The sequence below is a fragment of the Camelus ferus genome, chromosome 2 (assembly GCF_009834535.1).
Source record: "Camelus ferus isolate YT-003-E chromosome 2, BCGSAC_Cfer_1.0, whole genome shotgun sequence".
NCBI classification, from domain to species: Eukaryota; Metazoa; Chordata; class Mammalia; order Artiodactyla; family Camelidae; genus Camelus; species Camelus ferus.
The window spans coordinates 72,489,735-72,509,923 of record NC_045697.1 but is presented as its reverse complement, the minus strand read 5'-3'; the positions used below and the strand labels follow the sequence as shown (position 1 = coordinate 72,509,923).

Here is a 20,189-nt window from a genome sequence, read left to right as displayed (position 1 = left end):
TAGAAGGTCAATGTAATCCGCAACCCAGAGAAAAAGCTAAGTACATTGGTTTTCATATTTACCTCTGGCTACTCTCCTGTGTATATCTCTTTATACACACACACATGCACACACACACACACGGATGCCCCATAATTTTTTTAAACCATTCCCTTATAATTAAATATGTAGTTTATTTTCAGTCTCTGCTATTTTTAATTATGCTAAAATACATTTTCTAATCATTTCCTTAGGACATGATTCAGTGAAAATTTGGAGTCAGATAACAACATTTTGAGTTTTTTTGCCACATGTTACCAAACAGCTCTCTAGAGTTGTATCCATTTACTTTCTACCAGTAATATATGAGGTACCTATGTCATTACACCCTCATCAGCTTAGAATAGTTTCTCAAACTTGAGCATACGTCAGAATCACCTGTAAATCTTGTTAAATTAGATTTCTGGTTCCTGCTCCCAAATTTCTGGTTTAGTTAGACTATGATGGGACTTGAGGATTTGCACTTCTGCAGTTCCCAGGTAATTCTAATTCTGCTGATCTGGGGACCACACATTGTGAACCACTGGCTTAGAAGATTATTGTTTTTACTCTAGCCATACTGAGAGGTAAAAAGTGGTATCTTGTTTTCTTTTATACTTCTTTGATTAATAATAAATCAAACACATTTTCATACACTTAACCATTTGTTTGGGTTTTTTTATTGTTCTTTGATAGGTCTTTTTCCATTATCTTCTGAACTTTAATTGATTGATTATTGATCTGTAGGATACATACATATATCTATATACACACATTTACATATATGAAATTAGCTTTTTATGCCTTTTTATATTCTTTTCAATTTTACACACTAATATGTACTTTCATGTGATCAGAACTATGAATCTCTTTTTAGGATCTTTTCTCAATAGTTTTTTTTTCCTTTAAGTTCTCTTTGCTAGTGAAATTTTATATATGTTATTTACTCTATACAGTAACCTTGAAAGGTAGATATCAAACCATTTTACAAATGAGGACACTAAGACCTTAGAGATACTAGACAGATTGCCTAAGGTCACAAAGCCAGTAGGTGGCCAACCCAGGATGAGAACATACCATTTGAATGTATCAAAATGGTTCCCTAAAAAAAGGACGGAAAATGAATCTTCACTGAATTAATTTTGTGGCAGGCACTCTCCATATCTTTTCTAATTTAGTACTTCCAGAGTCGCCAAACCAACATGTCCAGATTTTGGATTTCTTTTTTTTTTCCTCGTTCTGTTGTATAGCGTCAGGTCAAGAGCTCAGACAGCTTGAGCTAACCTCCAGTCTACAATTTAGTAGCTATATGACCACATGCAAGTTATCTAACTTCTCAGTCATCGATCTCTTTATCTCTCAAGTGGGAAGTGATAATAGCCAGAACTTCATAGAGTGGAGGATTAAGTGAAATAATCTCTATAAAGCAAAGTCCTTAGTCATAGAATACACTCAGTGAATAATAGCCCTTATTATTTTTATAACTACCTCCAGAGCAGTACATAATAAAAAGCACAAAATTTAAGATATGAATACTGGGATTCCAATCACCATTCTGTGGCTCTTGAGCTGTGTAATCCCCCAAAAGTCACCTACCTTCTCTAACACTCAGTTTCTTCGATTGTAATGTGGAAAAAAATAATAATCACATTTAAAGAATTGTTGTGGCTATTATATAAATGGAAATGAAATGCTTGTATACTCAACAGCACTATAGCAACTCAACTATTGTTGAGTTATACCTTGAAAAGCTAAAATGTTTCATAAAATTTTATTTGTGCCTGTAGGTTCTGACATTATTTCATGCTTTTCGGCTTGATTCTTCCATACGGTCATTAATATTGTTATTTGTTGTATTCAAATGCACTCACCTTTTTTAAGCCTCTATTATCTATTTTTTTCATCTGTTTTCAAATCCAGTGCTTCTAGAGGCGCTGTATAGTTGTGGGGGTTTTTTTTTCCCTGATATATTTTGGATCCTCTGAATCTTGAATTGTTCTAAGAAGAGAAGTATCCACTTAAGTAGTTATTTAACTCATGATGAAACCTCCATTTCTCTTAACTTTTTCCTTTTGTCCATTCTTGAAAGGGGTTTGTAATTTTGAAGATTCTTACTATTGGTGCATGCCAATAAAGTGACCTTAACTTTTCAATGGACGACACAGTCTTCGTACCTCTGGGCTCATCTTTTATATTTAACTTATTTGATAACTCCATTTTCTTTATAAACAAATTCATTTTGGTTTTGAAGTTATGAAAAGTTCACGGGAAGATACATTTTGATTCTTCTCTCATTCTTAAGTTATACAGTTTATAAGCCCATGTCTCATGTTCAACTAGTCTAAAGTGTTATAATCAAAAAGCAAATCATAGCCTTCGTCTGCAGTTTAGAAATAAAAATAATTTGGTAGAGAAAACTTTTTAGGACTTCTGAGTTCTGAGTACATGAAATATTTCTGAGGATGGTCCTTAAACAATTAGTCCTGGCAACAAAAGGCTAAGTAACCTAAAATGAATAGAATTGATTTTGTTCTTTACGGCTATGGGTATCAACTAAAATCTGAGCTTTACCTATGATATATTCTAAAAATTAAATTGAAAAGTAAAATTTAAAGATATTTGGAAAGGTGGTGACAACTGGACCCGTTTTGGTAGAACTAGTCTTTGTCATTAAAAGATAGAATATCTTGGATGTTTTCTAATATAAACTTCTCATTTTACAGATGAGAAAAATGAGGTGCTGAGGACAAGTTAGTGGGTGGCAGAATTTGAACCTAAGTCATTATCTGATTCCTTTTTTTTTTTTAACTGAAGTAGAGTTAGTTTACAACATTGTGTTAATTTCTGGTGTACAGCATAGTGATTCAGTAATACAGATATATATATTCCTTTTCATATTCTTTTTTGTTATAAGCTATTGTAAGGTATTGAATATAGTTCCCTCTGCTATACAGTAGGACCTTATTATTTATCTATTTTATATATAGTAGTTAGTATCTGCAAATCCCAAACTCCCAGTTTATCCCTCCACCCCACCTTTCCCCACTGGTAACTATAAGTTTGTTTTCTACATCTGTGAGTCTGTTTCTGTTTGTAAATAAGTTCATTTGTGTGTTTTTGTTTTTTTTTAAGATTCCACATACAAGTTAAATCATATGGTATTTTTCTTTCTCCTTCTGGCTCATTTCACTTAGTATGACAATCTCCAGGTCCATCCATGTTGCTGCAGATGGCATTATTTTATTCTTTTTTATGGCTGAGTAGTATTCTATTGTGTGTGTATATATATATATATATATATGTGTGTGTGTGTGTGTGTGTGTGTATATATATATGTATATATATATATATATATGTATGTGTATATATATATATATGTGTGTGTGTGTGTGTGTGTATATATATATCTTCCACAACTTCTTTATCCAGTCATCTGTTGATGGACAATTATCTGATTCCTTATGATGTAGAAACATAACTTCTTTCATGATATAGGAATAGAACTATATAAATAAGTCAGCTAACCCCTCACATACGCTATCTTTCAACATTTATAAGCTAAGAAGAAATAGAATCTTCACTCTAATAAACGTATCAGAAATAGTAACTGAAGAAAATAGAGAAACAATGAAATCCCGCATATCAAACTTCCATACATATATGGAAGTGCAGATCCTTAAAAACGTGTAATTATAAGTGTAAAAGTGTTCTCCAAAAATATAGATTCTTATTAGTTTATTAAAAAAAAATTCTGTTCAATGTAAATTCTTAAGCACTGTAATGGGTACTGATAAATTGCCTTCTGAAAAGGGCATTGACAGTTTGTTCTTTTACCAATTAGTGAGAGTTTGCTTACAGTCTTACAAATACTTTACCTTATTAAAACTTTTTAGTGTTTTTTCCAATGTGATTGCCCTTTTCCCCGTCCAAATATGGTGGTATATTATTTCAATTTGTGTTTCTCTGATTACTGAGTTGTAACATCTTATGCTTTTTCTTCTTGTGTGATTACTTGTATATATGCATTGCCCATTTCTCTATTAGGGTTTGTATCTTTTTCTTATTGATTGGCTATTGCTCCTTATTCTGTTACCCATAGTACAGGTATTTTCTCCTGGTTTGTCACCTTTTTTTAATGGTTTATTTTTCCACAGACATTTTAGTTTTACATGGTCGATTGTGTCAGTCTTTTCCTAGGATGTTTGTGTTATGTGTTATAAAGTTATGCTTTTATCAGTTAGGGTCTTGTAAGGAAAGAGAAATCACATAGTAACTGGAATAGGGAAAGTTTATTATTAACCATCCTGGGAATCCAATAACAAGGGACTGGCTTGTAAGATACAAAGAGACCCATAAATAATATAAGAATAGCAGCTGTAAACTCCTAGGGCTGAGATAAAACCTACCTTTCCACGTCGTCACCCCGCCTCACTACTTCCACCCCCAGGGCTGAGAATCCAGACCTTGTTAGAGCCTTGGTTCACTGGGTAGCAGAGAAGTCACAGTGGTGCCCTGCCTGCAGAATTTGCTGGAAATCTGTGCTCCAAACTTATGGGAAATCCACCGTCTAGGGTGCATGGGGAGGTATACTGCCCAAGGGAGTTACTTATGAAACCACCCTAGGAGTAGGCTGGAAGAAGTTGCTGGCCACTGGGTGTTGCTGGCCACCCTGCACTGTAGGGACCTGGCACTTGGGAAACCACCGAGACTGCAGGAGCCTGGTGCTGAAGGATCTTGCCGGGAGGAGCCACAGAAACCTGGAAGCTTGCCTTCTCTTGCACTATCTTTCAGTGCCTTCTACTGACAAAATTGAATAGGGTGCCAACTGGCAAAGGAGAAATATTTAAAGAGCCCAGCCCCACTTTCTGCAGAGCAACAAGGAAAGGAGGATTTGGAACCAAAAAGCAATAAATTAATAACTGGCACAGCACTTTGTTATACCTGACTTTAATTTTTGTGCATGATTTGAGATAACCATAAACAGTAATTTTTACAAAGACACAATAAAATTGGAAACAACTTAAAAGCTTATTAATAAAGAAATGATTGTATAAACCATGGTACTTCTGTACCACAGTTGCAGCAATAATGAGGTACATATCTAGACATATGCACTAATATAAGGTCTTTAATTTTACACTGTTGAATGAAAATTAATAAAATTTCAAAGTATGAAATAATATAATAATATAATAAATATAGTAATATTAATTATTATAATACACGTACACAGATTGTATATTCAGAAAAAGAAGTCCTCCTAAAAGTTACTTTATAAGACTCTTTTCAATTAACATTTATTTGCAAACCAACACTAGAGCACCTCATGTAATGTCTTAATTGTGTTAGAAATATTTTTGTGCAATTTTTTGCTCTATTCTAGCTAACTTCTTATTTATAGGCACTATAGAGAGATAAAAGCTATCTCAGGTCGAAATGACTCAAATTTCAAATTAGTAAAATTCTTAGAACTCTCAAAGTCATATGATAAAAATTCTTGTGTGTGTGTGTGTGTTTCCTTTAGGCAGATGTTGAAAAAATTATAGCAGGAGCCTGGTACATCTTTCAGCCCCTTCTCTTTGGATTGATTGGAGCAGAGGTGTCCATTACATCTCTCAGACCAGAAACTGTAGGTAAGAATTTTTTTTAATTGAAGTATAGTCAATTTCAATGTGTCAGTTTCTGGTGTGTAGCACAATGTCCCAGTCAAAATAGTACTTTTGCTAAAATCAACTCTTTTCATATTCAGCTGAAATATCTGTATTAGGTATATGTTCAGTAGTTCCCATTGTCATAATTATCTAAAAAGTTAATAATGATCTAAGTCTCTTAGAGTAGTTAGAAAATAATGTCTGTCAACCTAAAACAGTAAATTTTATATCTTTAATATTGTTCTTTGTAAAGAAAGTGACACTGCTAACTAGCATCAAGAAAATGCAGGCCTGAACATTTTTTTTCAAGGATAAGAATGTCCATCTGGCCTTATCCTGATCAAGGGCCAGAATTTTAAAGATAACTAGTGGGTCCTATAATATATACCCATGGAACAGAAATGTTTATTTGTTCATTCATTCTTTTATTCATTCACCCATTCAAAATCCATCATGTTAAAACTCTCTTAATTCATAACACTACACAGAAAAATTTAATTTACACACGTATACTCATAGTTTTCTCCTTTCCTCACATCACAGTATTCTTCCATCCACACTAGGGATCCCATCCCCTGCCAACTCCTGGATCTCATGCACAGATTCTGCCCTTTTTCTCATGTGTCTTCAAATATCCTTGTCACAGCTCTCTCCTCTTCAGAAGTTAAACAGACTTTAATCTCTCCCATCTTAAACAATGTCCTTCCATTCTGATACATGCTATAACGTGGATGAACCTGGAGGGCATTACACTAAGTAAAAGAAGCTGGTCACAAAAAGGGAAATACTGTGATTCTGTTTATGTGAGGTAACCAGAGTAGTCAAATTTATAGAAACAGAAAGTAGAATGTGGTTGCTAGGGGATTGTGGGAGGGGGAAATGGGATTTGTTATTTAATGGGTCCAGCATTTCAGTTTTACAATATGAAAACTTTCTGGATATTTGTTGCACAAAAATGTGAATGTTTAACTTAAGGCTTACTGACGTGTACATATAAAAATGGTTATGCTGGTAAGTTTTGTTGTGTGTTTTATCACAATCAAAATTTAAATAAATATGCACACACACACACATATAAAGGATATATATATTTGAAAGATGATACTTTCCTGCTATTAAAGCAAATATATATCCATTTCACTTCCCCCCTCACCTATCACTCTCTATATTCCTCCTTTCAAATTTTTCCTAAAAGGGTACCTATATTCCCCTTTTCCACTTCAGCTCTCATCCTCTTCCTCAGGTCATTTTAGTTTAGCTTCTGCCCCATCACACAGCCAACCCTGCTCTCACCAAGGCTGTAGTACTAAATCCACTGAATACTTATCAGTCTTTATTTTACCTGACCTTTCAGCAGCATTTGCTGCTCCTGACCACTTTAAAACATATTCACATTGAGTTCTGGAACTTCATATTTCCCAGTGCCTTTTGAGTCTTCCATTACACCATATGTGGCTTAAATGCCTCTCCTCCTCAGAGTTCTTTGCAGAGCTTTCTATGCTTCTCTCTCTTTATCACTTCTCTGAGCCCATCTACACTCAGTGACTTTGATTAAAAACTATGTAATTCCAAAACCTTTGTCTCTAAATCTATATATCCAATGGCTGATTGGACATCACCCCTTGTAAAATCCCACAAAACTTCAGAGTCAATGTGTCTAAAACTTCCTCATCATCTTCTCGCCAAACCTTTAGTGTTCCCTCCTGGGAATGGTATCATCTCCTTTGCATCTTGTACTTCAGCAACAAATACTTTCGAAAGTCCACCAACCTGTGAGAAGTATCCTCCAACAGAAAACCACAAAACTTTTCTGTAAAGAAATCATACTGCAGATTTACAGTAGAGCCCCCAGCAATGTCTGTCACTTGTACCAGCCAAATAACTTGAGAAAGTTACTTATCCCTTTTGAACTTCATTTTTTTTTCAGCTGTAAAATGAAAGTAAGTACCCCACAGGTTGTAAGGATTAAATAAATTAATATACTTGAAGTTTAATGCAGAATCTGGCACAGTGTAAACAAATGTTACCTTTTTAAAAATCATCCTGTTACTTACCAGTCCCCTCAACAGTGCCCTTCTCAGGTTCAGTGGCCTGCAGCAGCCAAGTTACAATCCTTTATTTTGCGAATCAGGATGCCCTTATCTTTATCAGCAAAGTGTTCTAAATGCTGACTGAATGAAGTAGCTGTACAGGACAGCCGGGGTTAACAGGCTGTCGCTGTACACACCAGTATGATGAAACAGGTGTGGGCTGCCAGTGTCTATTGTGATTGGGTCATTGCACCACCAGCTCTGTTCTGGTTGGCTGATTGCCTCCATACTGGCTCATAAATATTTTGAGTATTACCTCTGATCTTATACTCTGTAAATAATTCTTGACCACTTTGGTGAAAATATTAATTTTTTTCCTCTTCTATGCCCTCTTACCAGTATGTTCATGCTGCCCTTATTTTATAGTGTATTAATTAGTTGTTTATGTTCCTGTCTTCCTGTCTTTGAAGTTCATAGAGGCAGAGTCTGTACATTATGCGTTTTTGTATACTGGTACCTAGTCCACATCCTGCCATGCATAGTCATCATTTAACAAATCCATGTTAAGTAAGCACATGAAAGAAAGTATGGTTCTTGCTATAATGCATAAAAGAAGTTACACTCAAATCTCCTTTGTAGAAATTCAAATACATTTCTGTTTGTAATCTAGGGGAATACTCTAGTTTCTCTTCAGATCAAATAGATCTTTTGCCTTTTACTTTAAAAAAATCTAGGGGAAATACTTTCTTCTACACAAATTGTCTATTGATCCTTAATATTGATGTTTTGATAAATGATGCCTAGCCATTTTGTCTCTTTAACTTTTAAATGTTTTTAGATTTCAGTTGAAAGAATTTCGAGTCAATAACCATGACATTCAGTTTTTCACCCAGTATTTCATTATGTCTAAAAATTGAATACTTCTTACAGGCCTTTGTGTTGCCACCCTGGGCATTGCAGTATTGATACGAATTCTGACTACATATCTGATGGTGTGTTTTGCTGGTTTTAACATAAAGGAAAAGATATTTATTTCTTTTGCATGGCTTCCTAAGGCCACAGTCCAGGTAATGATGGATTTTAATTCCTATTTTATATGATACCTTGAAATTTTGAATAAAAGTCTTGTTCAAATTTGGTGAAAATAAGTAAATGGAATTTGATTTATGAAAAGAATTTATACTAGTCTACTCTTTAAAAGTTGTATTTTTGGTGTATTGATTCCTTAAATATGACAGCTCATTTAAGTTTCTTTAGTTCATCAGAGTACAATTAAAACCCCAATAAATCTCTGTACTACTAGAAAGCAGTAGTAGCAGGAGGGAAGAGTTTGGATTTTTACCAGTCAGAGCTCTCTAAATCATCCAGAGAGATAGTTATTAACTCATTTCATTTCAGTATCTTCAAAGAAGAGAGTGAAACAGAAATAGCATGGCCCATCTTAGCATTAGAAGATACTTCAGTGTCAATATGATTGATGATCTGTTATGCTTGACCACAGCCTTTATATATAATGGAGAAAGATTTGTTGAGAGACAACTCAGAAAATACTTCATTTCCTAGATTATTAGTTGATATTAAATTTTTCAAATCAGCTGAGCCTCCTGCCAAATGTCTCAATCCCGTGACCCAAAATTTGTGCACTCTAAGGAACAAGGCACTAACAGACAGGTGCCTGAAAGGATTGCCCAGGTGTTTGGTAGCATATCTATAATTGCTGATTAAACTAGAACTATAGAGGTTATCATTTGTTGCAAATGTAACATATCCCTGATTGTACTGTGTATTTCTGACTAATTATAGCAAACGGGATTTAACTGTTTTATCCTTGATTATTTTGCAGTTATTTAAATCTGTAAATTTCTGGTTCATGAAATGAAAATCAGATGTTCTTAATTTAGGAAGCTTAAAAGGTTGTGTATGCTGCTCTGTAATTATATTCCAGATTTTGTGTGTCTGTGGAGTTAGTTATTATTCCAGAGAAGTTTTTCTTTCAATCTTTCAAAAGTGTCTGAGACATAGTGGCCAAAAATGCTGTGAGGTTAATATAATACATAAGTGGAATAGTTTCTCCCTCACAATGTCTCCAGCCTCCACACTACTTCCGATAACTTTAGTAGGTAAATATCAAAATAATCACTCTAGTAACTTTGGTATGAAAGATTCGTTTCTAAGTGTGAAAATTTGAAAGATGGTACTTTCCTGCTAGTAAAGCAAATTTTTAAATGGAGGAGGGGGAGGTAATAGCTCAGTGGTAGAGTGCTTGCTTAGCATGCATGGGTCCTGGGTTCAAGCCCCAGTACCTCCATTAAAAAAAAATGGAATAAAATAAAATGAGGAGAAATTATCTAGGATGTGTTGAATAATACATGTTCTTGAGCAAGTATTGTATAAAATTTTCTTTTTTCTTTGTTTACCATTGCACAAGAAACAAGACTTTCTTTTGTATTTTTTTCCATATTAGTGTTCTTCAAACTTTTTCTCTATGACCTATTATAAGAAACATATTTTAAAGGACAACTCAGAAAACATACAAACACCAAAATATACACATACACATTTATACACACAAAAGTGAACTGAAAGAGAAATATACATTGTGATGTGTGCAGTTCTTGCTGAGAACTCATAAAATGTTGACTTTGTTATGGTATTAGGTAACCTGCAATAACAGAGAGCCTTCAAACACAGGGACTAAATGAGATAGGTTTTTATTTCTCCCCCAAGCAACAGTCCAGCATGGGCATTCCAGAGCTGGCACGGTGACCGCGGTCCTCAGCATGTGCCTTCCATCCGTGAGTCCAGCTTTCACCATTTCTCATCCAATGGGAAGGGGGAAAAGGATAAGGTAGTAGTGTCCATTTCTTTCCAGGGAATGATGACAAGTAGCATTTTTCACTTTCACTCACCTCGCAGTGGCCAGAACTTAGATACATAGCTTCAACTAGTTGCAAAGAAGGCTGAAAAAAGGTCTCTAGTTGTACAGCAGTGTGAACAGCTAAAATTCAGGAGTTCTATTAAAGAAGGGAAAACGGGCATTCAGATATTTTTGGGCAATCAGTAGTCTCAGCCATTGCATCTCATCCACACTGATACTTTCTCTTCTGTGTCAGTGTCCTAGAGGCCAGCCTTGTTGCATTCTGTGGAATAAGGGGATAACCAGATTGATTGACATATTTTTTCCCATGTGTACTGATAATTTTGCATTTTGTCTCTAAAAGAAAATAAGTTTTTATAACACTTTCCAGTAGGTAAATTTTAAATAAAACATTTCACCAACTCCTAAGGCAAAGAGTTAACCAAATATCTAACAAGATTAACTTCAAGTTTTAAAGGTACCTACCACTTCCAAGTTTCTGGATGTTTAACAATGAGTTTAAGCTCTAAAGCAAAAGATAGTCTCGTGTTTTTTTCAGTTAAAACTTCACCATCTTGCAGTAAGTATCACTGCATTTTTTTCATCTTGTTCTTTCATAATTCCAAATTCCTAAAGAGAAAAGAATGAGATGACCGGTAACATTCATCTTTACACTGGAGGAATTTAGCATGTAGAATCATGTTATAGTTAACTAATATCTGAAATCAGTATTTGCCTGTGTTTTGAAATATACTTGCCTGATATTTTTGCAACTTCACCTTATGCAAACAGGTACATATGAATCATTCTTTCCTGATGCAAGGGCAGAGAGAGCTTTCAGATCAGCAAAACCAACCTTAGTACAATTGGAAAGAAGACAAATAGAACTTTCTTAGTTGAGCAAAAGAACAAGACATTTGTTTCTACAAATGATAAAATAACACCTTTTTTCTATGTGCTTGTCTTATCGTGCTTCCAATTTTACCTTTAAACTTTTATAGGCTGCAATAGGATCTGTGGCTTTGGACACAGCAAGAGCACATGGAGACAAACAGTTAGAAGAATATGGAATGGATGTGTTGACAGTGGCGTTTTTGTCCATCCTCATCACAGCCCCAATTGGAAGTCTGCTTATTGGTTTGCTAGGCCCCAGGCTTCTCCAGAAAGCTGAACGTCACAATAAAGACGAAGAAGATGAGATAAAGTCCACCCGATTTTAGAGGTGAAAAGAGAGAATGCTGAACATTATCCTCAGAAAGCTACTATCAGAGGCTACTTTTATCTAGATGGATATTGAAATATGTAATGTGTAAGCTAAAAACGTAATAGACCCAAAAGTGTGGCTATTTTTTTTAACAGCTTTTCTAGTCATTACCCTTTCTGTATGGAGTTGGGGGGGTAGTGTTCTACATCTCCAACCTGATCTCTGCTTTCTTTTTTTTTTGTTCAAACACCCGTTCATCATTATATCTTGTGTAGGGACATACACACTTTAATGTACTAGCACAATTTGATTTCAGTATCCTGTCCTGCTAGCCAACAGGATACTGAAATCTAACGTGCTATTACCATCTCACTCCTTCCCCTACGCTCTGGATCACTGTGCAGCCTTAATCATGGCTTTAATTCTTTCTTTTTGAGCTCAAAGAAAGAGTTCCGATTTCCCTATTCAAACTAATATTCATGTCAATCTTTTATACCTTGTATATAAAGCCACCTTGGGTCACTCACATTTAAGATCTCATTCTCTGAGCTTCATACGGCACAGGGAACAGTCTTTCCCTTTCCCTTCCCCAGCAGTCCCATCCCAGTTTCAAGATTCATGGTCAGCTAGCGTCTCATGCCTCGAATTGTTTCGGGCTCCTCTTTTCTTGTTTGTTTTTAAATATCGTAATACATTCCCTCATCCGTTTCTCCCTTCCCTGCTAATCTGCCTCTTCTCCATTTCTACTTCTCTTAACTATCTTTCTGTGAATTAGTGTAACTGATTGGTCCCACCCAAATTTTAAAGTACACAGAGTGTCTTCATTGGTTCTTCCTCTTGCGCCTGGTCTAGACGTCAGACCTTATCCTACCCCGTAGCTGGCTACATAGAGCCCCCATTTCAGTGGCCCATCTGAGTTTGCCTGCACCTAAGGAGTACCCTGATCCAGCCCTTCCTTATTTGTTCCTTGTGACCCACATCTTCAGCTCTCCCAGTTCTCTAGGTGAGAGATTGCTAATTTTCAATGCTGTGCCAACCTCATGAATATCCTATTAATCAGGGTAAGGTAAGCTATAATGAAGAACAAAAAGTAAAATACTTTAAATATAGAAATTTATTTCCTTCTTATGAAACGAGCTGACTAGTTGATGATGGCAGTGTTACCCTGCTCATGAGGTCTACTCACTCAGAGACCCGTGTCCTTCTGTCTTGAGGCTCTGCCATGCCCCAGCTTAGGACGTGGGTTAAAGATGGATCTCTCCCATGTCCCCTTTTTAGTCCTCAGGATGAAGGAAATAAGAAAGTCCAAGGCAAGCAATTTATTTTTAAGGAAGTGATGTGAAAGTTGGACACATCTCTCCATGTACATTCTATCCGTGACGTCCACATCCAGCTGTGAAGAGGCTGAGAAGTGTTCTCTCTCACTAAGCATTCCCATTCCCCGGAGGTGGAAAGATCAGATTTGAGAGCCATTCTGTTGGGTTTTACCATCACTCAGTAGCATATTCTTTCAGGTTAACGAGGGCTGTATAAAGGTAGTACCTTTAATCAAAAGAATGACTTCTGTGCCAGGAATTTCATTGTGACATGCCAGCACAGAAGATAAGAAGAAAGGCTTATCTGCAGAAGTCACATTTTATCCCACTTAATCAAAAGCAGACCATCTCTGCTTTTGTGTTTCACCCATAAATTCCCTTTACTCTAGGTCAACTCCTGCCTAGTTGTTAGAATAATCATGTTTAAATAAATATGTCATTAAACTCCCTAAGGGTCTGATTTAATAGGAATGTAAAAAGCGTTATAGGTGCTCTGACAGAGTGTATGTAGGGTGCATAGACCCTTTATTACTAGACTAACGTGTCATATTGAAATAAACATCTTGTCATTAGGCTACCTTTCGAGCCCCTTCCACCATGACTTTCACGTCTATTCCAAACTAGCTTTATTTTTATGTAAGCTAACATAATATGAAACCATAACGGTCTTCATTTTTATGTCACCCCGACTCTGGTTATTCTATGGGACTGTATTCCCTTAGTGTTTATGTTCTCCATTTGGACTGGATTAATTTATACCAAAGATCAGATGGATGAACTTTCTTGGCTAGGTGCCCCCTGTGGGTAGCACCATAAACTTCATGCTCATGTGGTCTTCTGCTAAAAGTAGATTCATTCAACAAATACTTACTGAAAGCCTTTGGTGACCCAGGCACATCATGAAGATTAATATTGTTCCCATCTTTAAGGATCAGACAATCTGCTAGAGAAGAGAGACCATTAAACAGGAGATTGAAAAAAAAATTCAAGAACAAGAGATTGGAAAATAGTGTAATTTGCTGTGATAAGCACAGGGGTGCCAGGGGCTCGTGGCAGGAGCCCCCACCAACTCAGGGGGAACTGCAGTTTAGGCACAGCCTCCGGAGAAAGTAGGACCTCGGCTGGGACACGACTCAGCAAATGGTACATGAGGCTGAAGGGTGCCGCAGTGAGTGCCCTGTTCATTTTTCTCCATGTAATAGGCTTTGAATACTTACTAGCTAATACAACATACAGTTAGTATAAGTAAAGGAGAATGTTGTTATAAATAGTTAAGTCCCCAAAGAAGAATTAGAAATGGAAAATCGCAGGGTACAGAAACGGTTAGAGGGCCCAGGAAGCCACTGCCAATTGCCTAGACCATCCACAGAGCGCGCAGCAACCCCTTCCTACGTCTCTTTGGTGGGCGGCCACCAACCACATCCCTGCAACTCTCTGTCCAGTAGTGGTCTCTGCGGGGCTCACCGTGAGGTCTAAGATTTGTCACCACATTGCAAGTCACAGCCCTTGACTTGGTGTGTTAACTTGATACAGAGTGTTGACTCAGACCAACCAAACTTAACCCCACCCCAACCACAGACAGAAACCATTACCCTAACCTCTGGGTGCCTGAAAGAAAGGTGTGCCCTATACATGCTTCTGTCAGAGTTCTTATAGTACTTTTTTCAGTTTGATTATATGTTTGTCTCCTATGAGCCCCTGAAGGGTGGAGCGTTAAATCTGTTATGGTGGGATCCTCAGCACAGTGCACAGGGCATGGAACACAGCAGGCATTTAGTAAATGTTCATTCACTGAATCAGTGAGAGGAGATTCTCTCCCAGTATGGGAGAAGTAGCTGCCATTAAACAGTTTAGATCTTAGTCTGCTTGGGCAACTACAACAAAATGCCATAGACCAAGTGGCATAAACAACAGAAATTTTTTTCCTCACAGATCTGGAGGCTGGAAGTCAAACATGAGGGTATCGGCATGATCCGGCTCCAGTGAGGGCTCTTTTCCTAACGTGCCAATAGCCTTCTCACTCTCTCCTCACGTGGTGGGGAAAGAAATGGGGATGGAGAGAGTGTGCAAGCTCTTTGGTGTCTCTTCTTACAAAGTCACTGATCCCACTGTGGGGGCTCCACCCTCATGACCTCACCTAATCCAAGAACCTCTCACAGACCCCATCTCCAAATACCATGGCACTGGGGGACTATGGCTTCAGCTTAGGAATTTGGCAGGGAGACCACATAGTTCCGTCCACGGTGAGGTGTCCTACTTCCAAGGACAGGGCTAAACAAACACTGTAAATTCATGTTCTTCAACACCTTTTTTCTAGAATTTGTGCCATCTGTCTCCCTTTTGAGAAGTGTGTTTGTTTCTTTCTTTCTTTGTTTTTAGGCAAGCTAATTAGGCTTCAGCTCTTTAAGTTCTTTTCACATTCCAGTGCTTTTCTCTCTGGTATTAACTTCATATAACCTTGATTAGACTTGAGTATTTTCAAAATGTCCTCAGTCATACATTTGCAAATGATCTCATCCATTACATTCTTTAAAAACAGAATTGATTATTTTTGTCTGATTACAAAATAATACATTTCATTGCATAAAATTCAAAACACAGAAAAGAACAAAAAAGAAAACTGAAACTACTGTTAACGTAAACACCCATTTTATTTTGATTGTGTTAAATTCTACTCTTGCAGTTCTGGGGAATGTTTTATTTTCAGAAAGATATATCATCCACTGAATTATTTGGGTGAAAGGCAACATAAATACTTTATATTTGACTTCTGTGAAGATATATAGATTGAAGAATTTTTGTTGTATATAATGAATGCAAAGCTTCCCCAAAATAATTTATTCACCTGGTAATACTCAAATATTTATTTTGCAGTGAATAAAACAGACAAACCCCTGCCTTTATGGAGCTTATGTTTTAAAATCCATTCATTTACTTGCCCAAAATACACTTGTAACTTGTCTACCATATACCAGTTATGCTAGGTGCAGGAGAATATATGTGATTAAGAAGATATTCAAGGGTTCTGTTTGATGGAACTTGAATTTCTAGTGGGATATTGACTCCATGAGGAATACAAATAGGAATAAGACGTGATACTTGCCTTCAAGACTCTTACAAGGAAATAAGATGTGTACAAATAGCTATAACCCAAATGAATGATTCAAAACTATTCTCAGTGAGGAAAATTTCTTAAAGGAGGTGATACTTTAATTGGACCTTGAAGAGTAGCTGATTCGGATTGATGAGTTGATATGAGGGAGCAAGTGAAGAAGGGAGCAGCTAGTTAGATGGCCAGGATATTAGCCAAGTTTGAAAACAGTAAAGCCTGGTGTATGGTAAATGACTGACACTTAATGGTGATAAAGCGAATTAGTGAAAGGTAAGACTGGAAAAGCAAACTGGCACTTAAATCATACCAGATAGATTACTGACAAAATTTCTATTTTTATTGTAGTGCTTTCAGAAGTACAGAACCATTTATATAGAAGATATTTTTGAAACTACCTTCATTTCAAACTTAGTTGAAACTGCTGTCATGAATAAAGTTCTCTTTGTTCTTCAAAAGTTTTACTTTTAATGGCATTGTTGCAAATATAACCAATTTAATTATTTTAACCTACTATTGTTGTTTCTACCCCAAAAAAGGCTTTTTTTAGATGTTTTTTAAGTGACTATTATTAAATTTTCATTATATTGTCTTTAAATAAGTGAAGGACTTTGTTTTCGAAATGTTTCAGAACATTATATTTCTTTTTGTTGGTTTTTTGGGGCGGTTGGGTTTTTTGGAGAACATTATATTTCTGTATGAATAATTTACATAGTTCTCTTTAGCAGATGGGAATTGCTTCATGCCATTTTGGGAGCAAGTAATAACACATGTTTTAGTTGACTAACTCAAATTAAATAATGGCCTGAGCCTTCTGACCTGGTGATAATTCCAAAACTATTTGTTGATGTGTCATCCATCTTTCTTAAATAGACCCTAAAGAACTTGACCTCCCTCAGTCCGTTGTATCCGGGGCACAGAGCAGTCTCCTGGAGGCCGTCAGACTCCTTTCAAAGGTCCTTCTTCTCAGCGCTACCTGTTCTTCCTCCCGGTCTCCATGGGGATCTACTTGCTTTTTCCTTACCTACCATGAGAAAAAAGCATTTCCTTAACCCTACAGGACTAATCATTTCTTAATCATACAGGACTTTGTCCACTCTCCTAAAATAATGGAGAAAATGACTTTCAATCCTTGCTGAGATATCTACACCACACTGAAGGTGGGAGAAGGTTACAATAAAAAAATTTCTTAGTCACCCAAGAAAGAGTAGCAATTTGAAACAGATCTTAAATGATAAATAAGGAGATAAGACAGAATGACTTTAGAAAAAACATGGAGACAAAAAGGAATACAGTATGTGGAGGAGAAAAAGTTCTTTGGAGTATCAGGAGAAAAAAAATAAGAAAGGTCAGTTTGTCTTTCTAAGACGTTTGGACTTTCTCCGATAACAGTTCTTTTCCTCTATGTTTTAGGAAGCTAGGGGATTCCATAGTGGAAAAGTGAAGACCACACTTGGGACTAAGAACCCAAAGCTTCTGGGCCCCACTTGAAGCAGAGCAGCTATGCTTTGATTTGTTCATATGAAGGTTTCCACATTAAGATTACATGTGACAGGGGAGGTCTTATAGTGATAACAGGATATTGAGTGTTTACTTTGTATCAACCCCTGTTCCAGACACTTGCCATGCATCAGTTCATTTAATCTCACACAGCCCCCCCCACAACCCCCCTTTACAGGTTAAGAAAACAAGCTCAGGGAGATTATGTATTTGGGGTCCTAGAGCCATAAAGTGGCAGTGCTGACCTTTGAGCTCAACCTTGACCCCTGAGACTAAGCTTTTTAAAGATTACATCATATTTAAGCTGACTCTATTTAAAGGGAAACATGATCTGAGTTTCGACAAGTTCCTTCTGGCACGTGCAACCCCTGGCGCTGTTTTTTGGCTAACGAGCCCCCTGATGTCAATCTCTCCCTGGACTTCTACAACACAGTAGGTCAATATTCAGAAAAGACATGGAAAAGAAAGGGTTGAATAGTCTGAAAACACACCAAACGGTCCCAGAGAAGCCAAGAACCCTCTGGCCCCACAGGCGGGATCAACCACGACTCCACTTACGCCCGTCAACTCCGCCCCGTGGACGTCAGCCCCGCTCCGTTGGCGTCAGCCCCTCCCCTCGACATTAGCCCCGCCCAGGCGCCTCCGCCAGCCCCGCCCCGTGTGTATTAGCCCCGCCCAGGCGCCGCCGGCCGCCGAGCCCGCAGCGCGCTCCAAGGGCCCGCGGCCCTTGCGCCACAGCGGCGCGTGGTCTTCGCGGCGGTTGCTGGGTGCCAGGGCGGCTCCCGAGGCAGCGGGGGATGCTAAAAGAATTGTAGGTACGGCTTGTTTTTCTTTACTCCGCCCATGGATACTGGTCCCTCGTCTCCCGCGGTCTTTCCCTTGCGTAGCCCCCAGGAACGCCTTTCCTCCCGCATCAGTTCCAGGGGCCTGGGGAAACAGCCGCAGACCGTTTTCTCTTCTCTCCGTGACTCCTTTTCTTTACGCCCTCATCCCTCATCCCTCTTCTTGATTCTCTCCCTTCCTCCTCCGTTTCCTTCTCTCATTTTACAGGTACTCACAAGTAAGAAAGAAGAGGTCTGTCAGTCACGACTGACTGAAAAAATTAATTTTATTAAGCGCAGACTTTTGTACACATGGCGAAAACCTGCAGGTGAACCTTCGTAAGCTCCCGTGTGTGATTGGAGATGTGTTCCAGGGTTGGTTGCTGGCTTGCCTCTCCTCCCACGCCCTTCACCCCGCCTATTTCTGTCGGCTTTATCACAGTGGACAAGCACTCTATATCAGTGCTTTTGAAGGATTAAGGGCAGCCGGTGCAAAGGTACCATGTGTCAGGCATATTATTTAGGAGTCCCTGTAGAGCTCCGCAGGCCCATACCTGGTCACTGACGCCCCCCTACGTGTGTCCTAGAGTCTATACAAGATCCGATGGGGTGATGGAGAGGGGCGTTTGGCTTGGGTGGCACCGAGGGAGGTCACTCCCTAATTTTCCGTAGGGGTTAAATGTATTGTTATTTGTGCAACAAAAGTGTGAGAAATTAATACTTATTACTGTCAAACCTAAAGAATTCATGCATCAGATGTTTTAGTCATTATGTGCCCATGAAGTGGGTATTCATATTTATTACCTTCTGTGAGTACTAAAATTTATACTGCTGGCCTTATCATTTGACTCTGTCTTGTTCTAAGCTCCTGCCCCTTACCAGACAAAAGGCAAGAGACAGGTGCAGTGATAGCAATATATAAAGTAACATTTTTATAGCACTTACCGTTTTGTACATTATTTTCATACTCATCTTGTGAGAGAGAGTTGGTTAACAAAATTCCATTTTACTGAAAAGAGAATAAATACTGAGACTGAGCATTACCTAGAATATATAGTATAATATACATTCAGTAAATACTTGTTGAAGGGATAAATGGATGAGATTTTCAAAGAGCCATGCCTTATTCACTTTTGTGTTCCGGAAACCCAGAGCTAAGTCCAGCAGTCGTGAGCCCACAAATGTGAGTTAGAGAGGTCTAGTGACTCGCTCAGGTTCAGGAAGTCATCAGATTATTTGGAGCGAATCTACTTTCTTGCCAGGCATTGTGAATATGATGCTTCAAAAAGACTGGCAAGATTCCTGTTCTTATGGAGATTAAATTATAACAAAGATAGAAAATAAATAGGTAAACAATATATGAACAAGGAAATTTTAGATAATGGTGAGTGCAGCGAAGAAGTAAAACTGTGAAGTGAGAGGAACTGAGGGAGGGTTGCTTTAGATGGATTGGTTAAGGAAAGCCTCTCTGAAGAGCTGCCATTTGTGCTGAGACCTCAGTGGTATAAAAAAGCCAACCAGGGAAATATGTGGGATCAGAGCATTGCAGGTAAAGGAAACTTCAATTGCACAAGCCAAAGGTAGGAAAGAACTTGACTCTTTCAAAGAACATCATAAAGAACGCTGTAGCTGGAATGTGGAGAAAGTGGTATGAGATAAGCTTGGAGAGGTGAGTAGGGGCCA

General features: G+C 37.7%; 2 protein-coding genes across 4 annotated transcripts in view; both read left to right on the top strand.

Moving 5' to 3' along the window:
* SLC9B2 (solute carrier family 9 member B2) overlaps positions 1-17,022 on the top strand; it is a 46,197-nt gene extending 29,175 nt beyond the window's left edge. For all 3 annotated transcript variants that reach the window (XM_032460813.1, XM_032460806.1, XM_032460823.1), the window contains 3 exons: positions 5,543-5,651; positions 8,630-8,766; positions 11,558-17,022. In XM_032460813.1, coding sequence (XP_032316704.1) covers positions 5,543-5,651; positions 8,630-8,766; positions 11,558-11,776 — 465 coding nt within the window. In that variant the 3' untranslated portion in view covers positions 11,777-17,022. The remainder of the gene's footprint in view (positions 1-5,542; positions 5,652-8,629; positions 8,767-11,557) is intronic.
* Positions 15,254-20,189, top strand: part of SLC9B1 (solute carrier family 9 member B1) — a 50,209-nt gene continuing 45,273 nt past the window's right edge. The window contains exons 1-2 of the mRNA XM_032466464.1: positions 15,254-15,319; positions 18,312-18,496. Coding sequence (XP_032322355.1) covers positions 15,254-15,319; positions 18,312-18,496 — 251 coding nt within the window. The remainder of the gene's footprint in view (positions 15,320-18,311; positions 18,497-20,189) is intronic.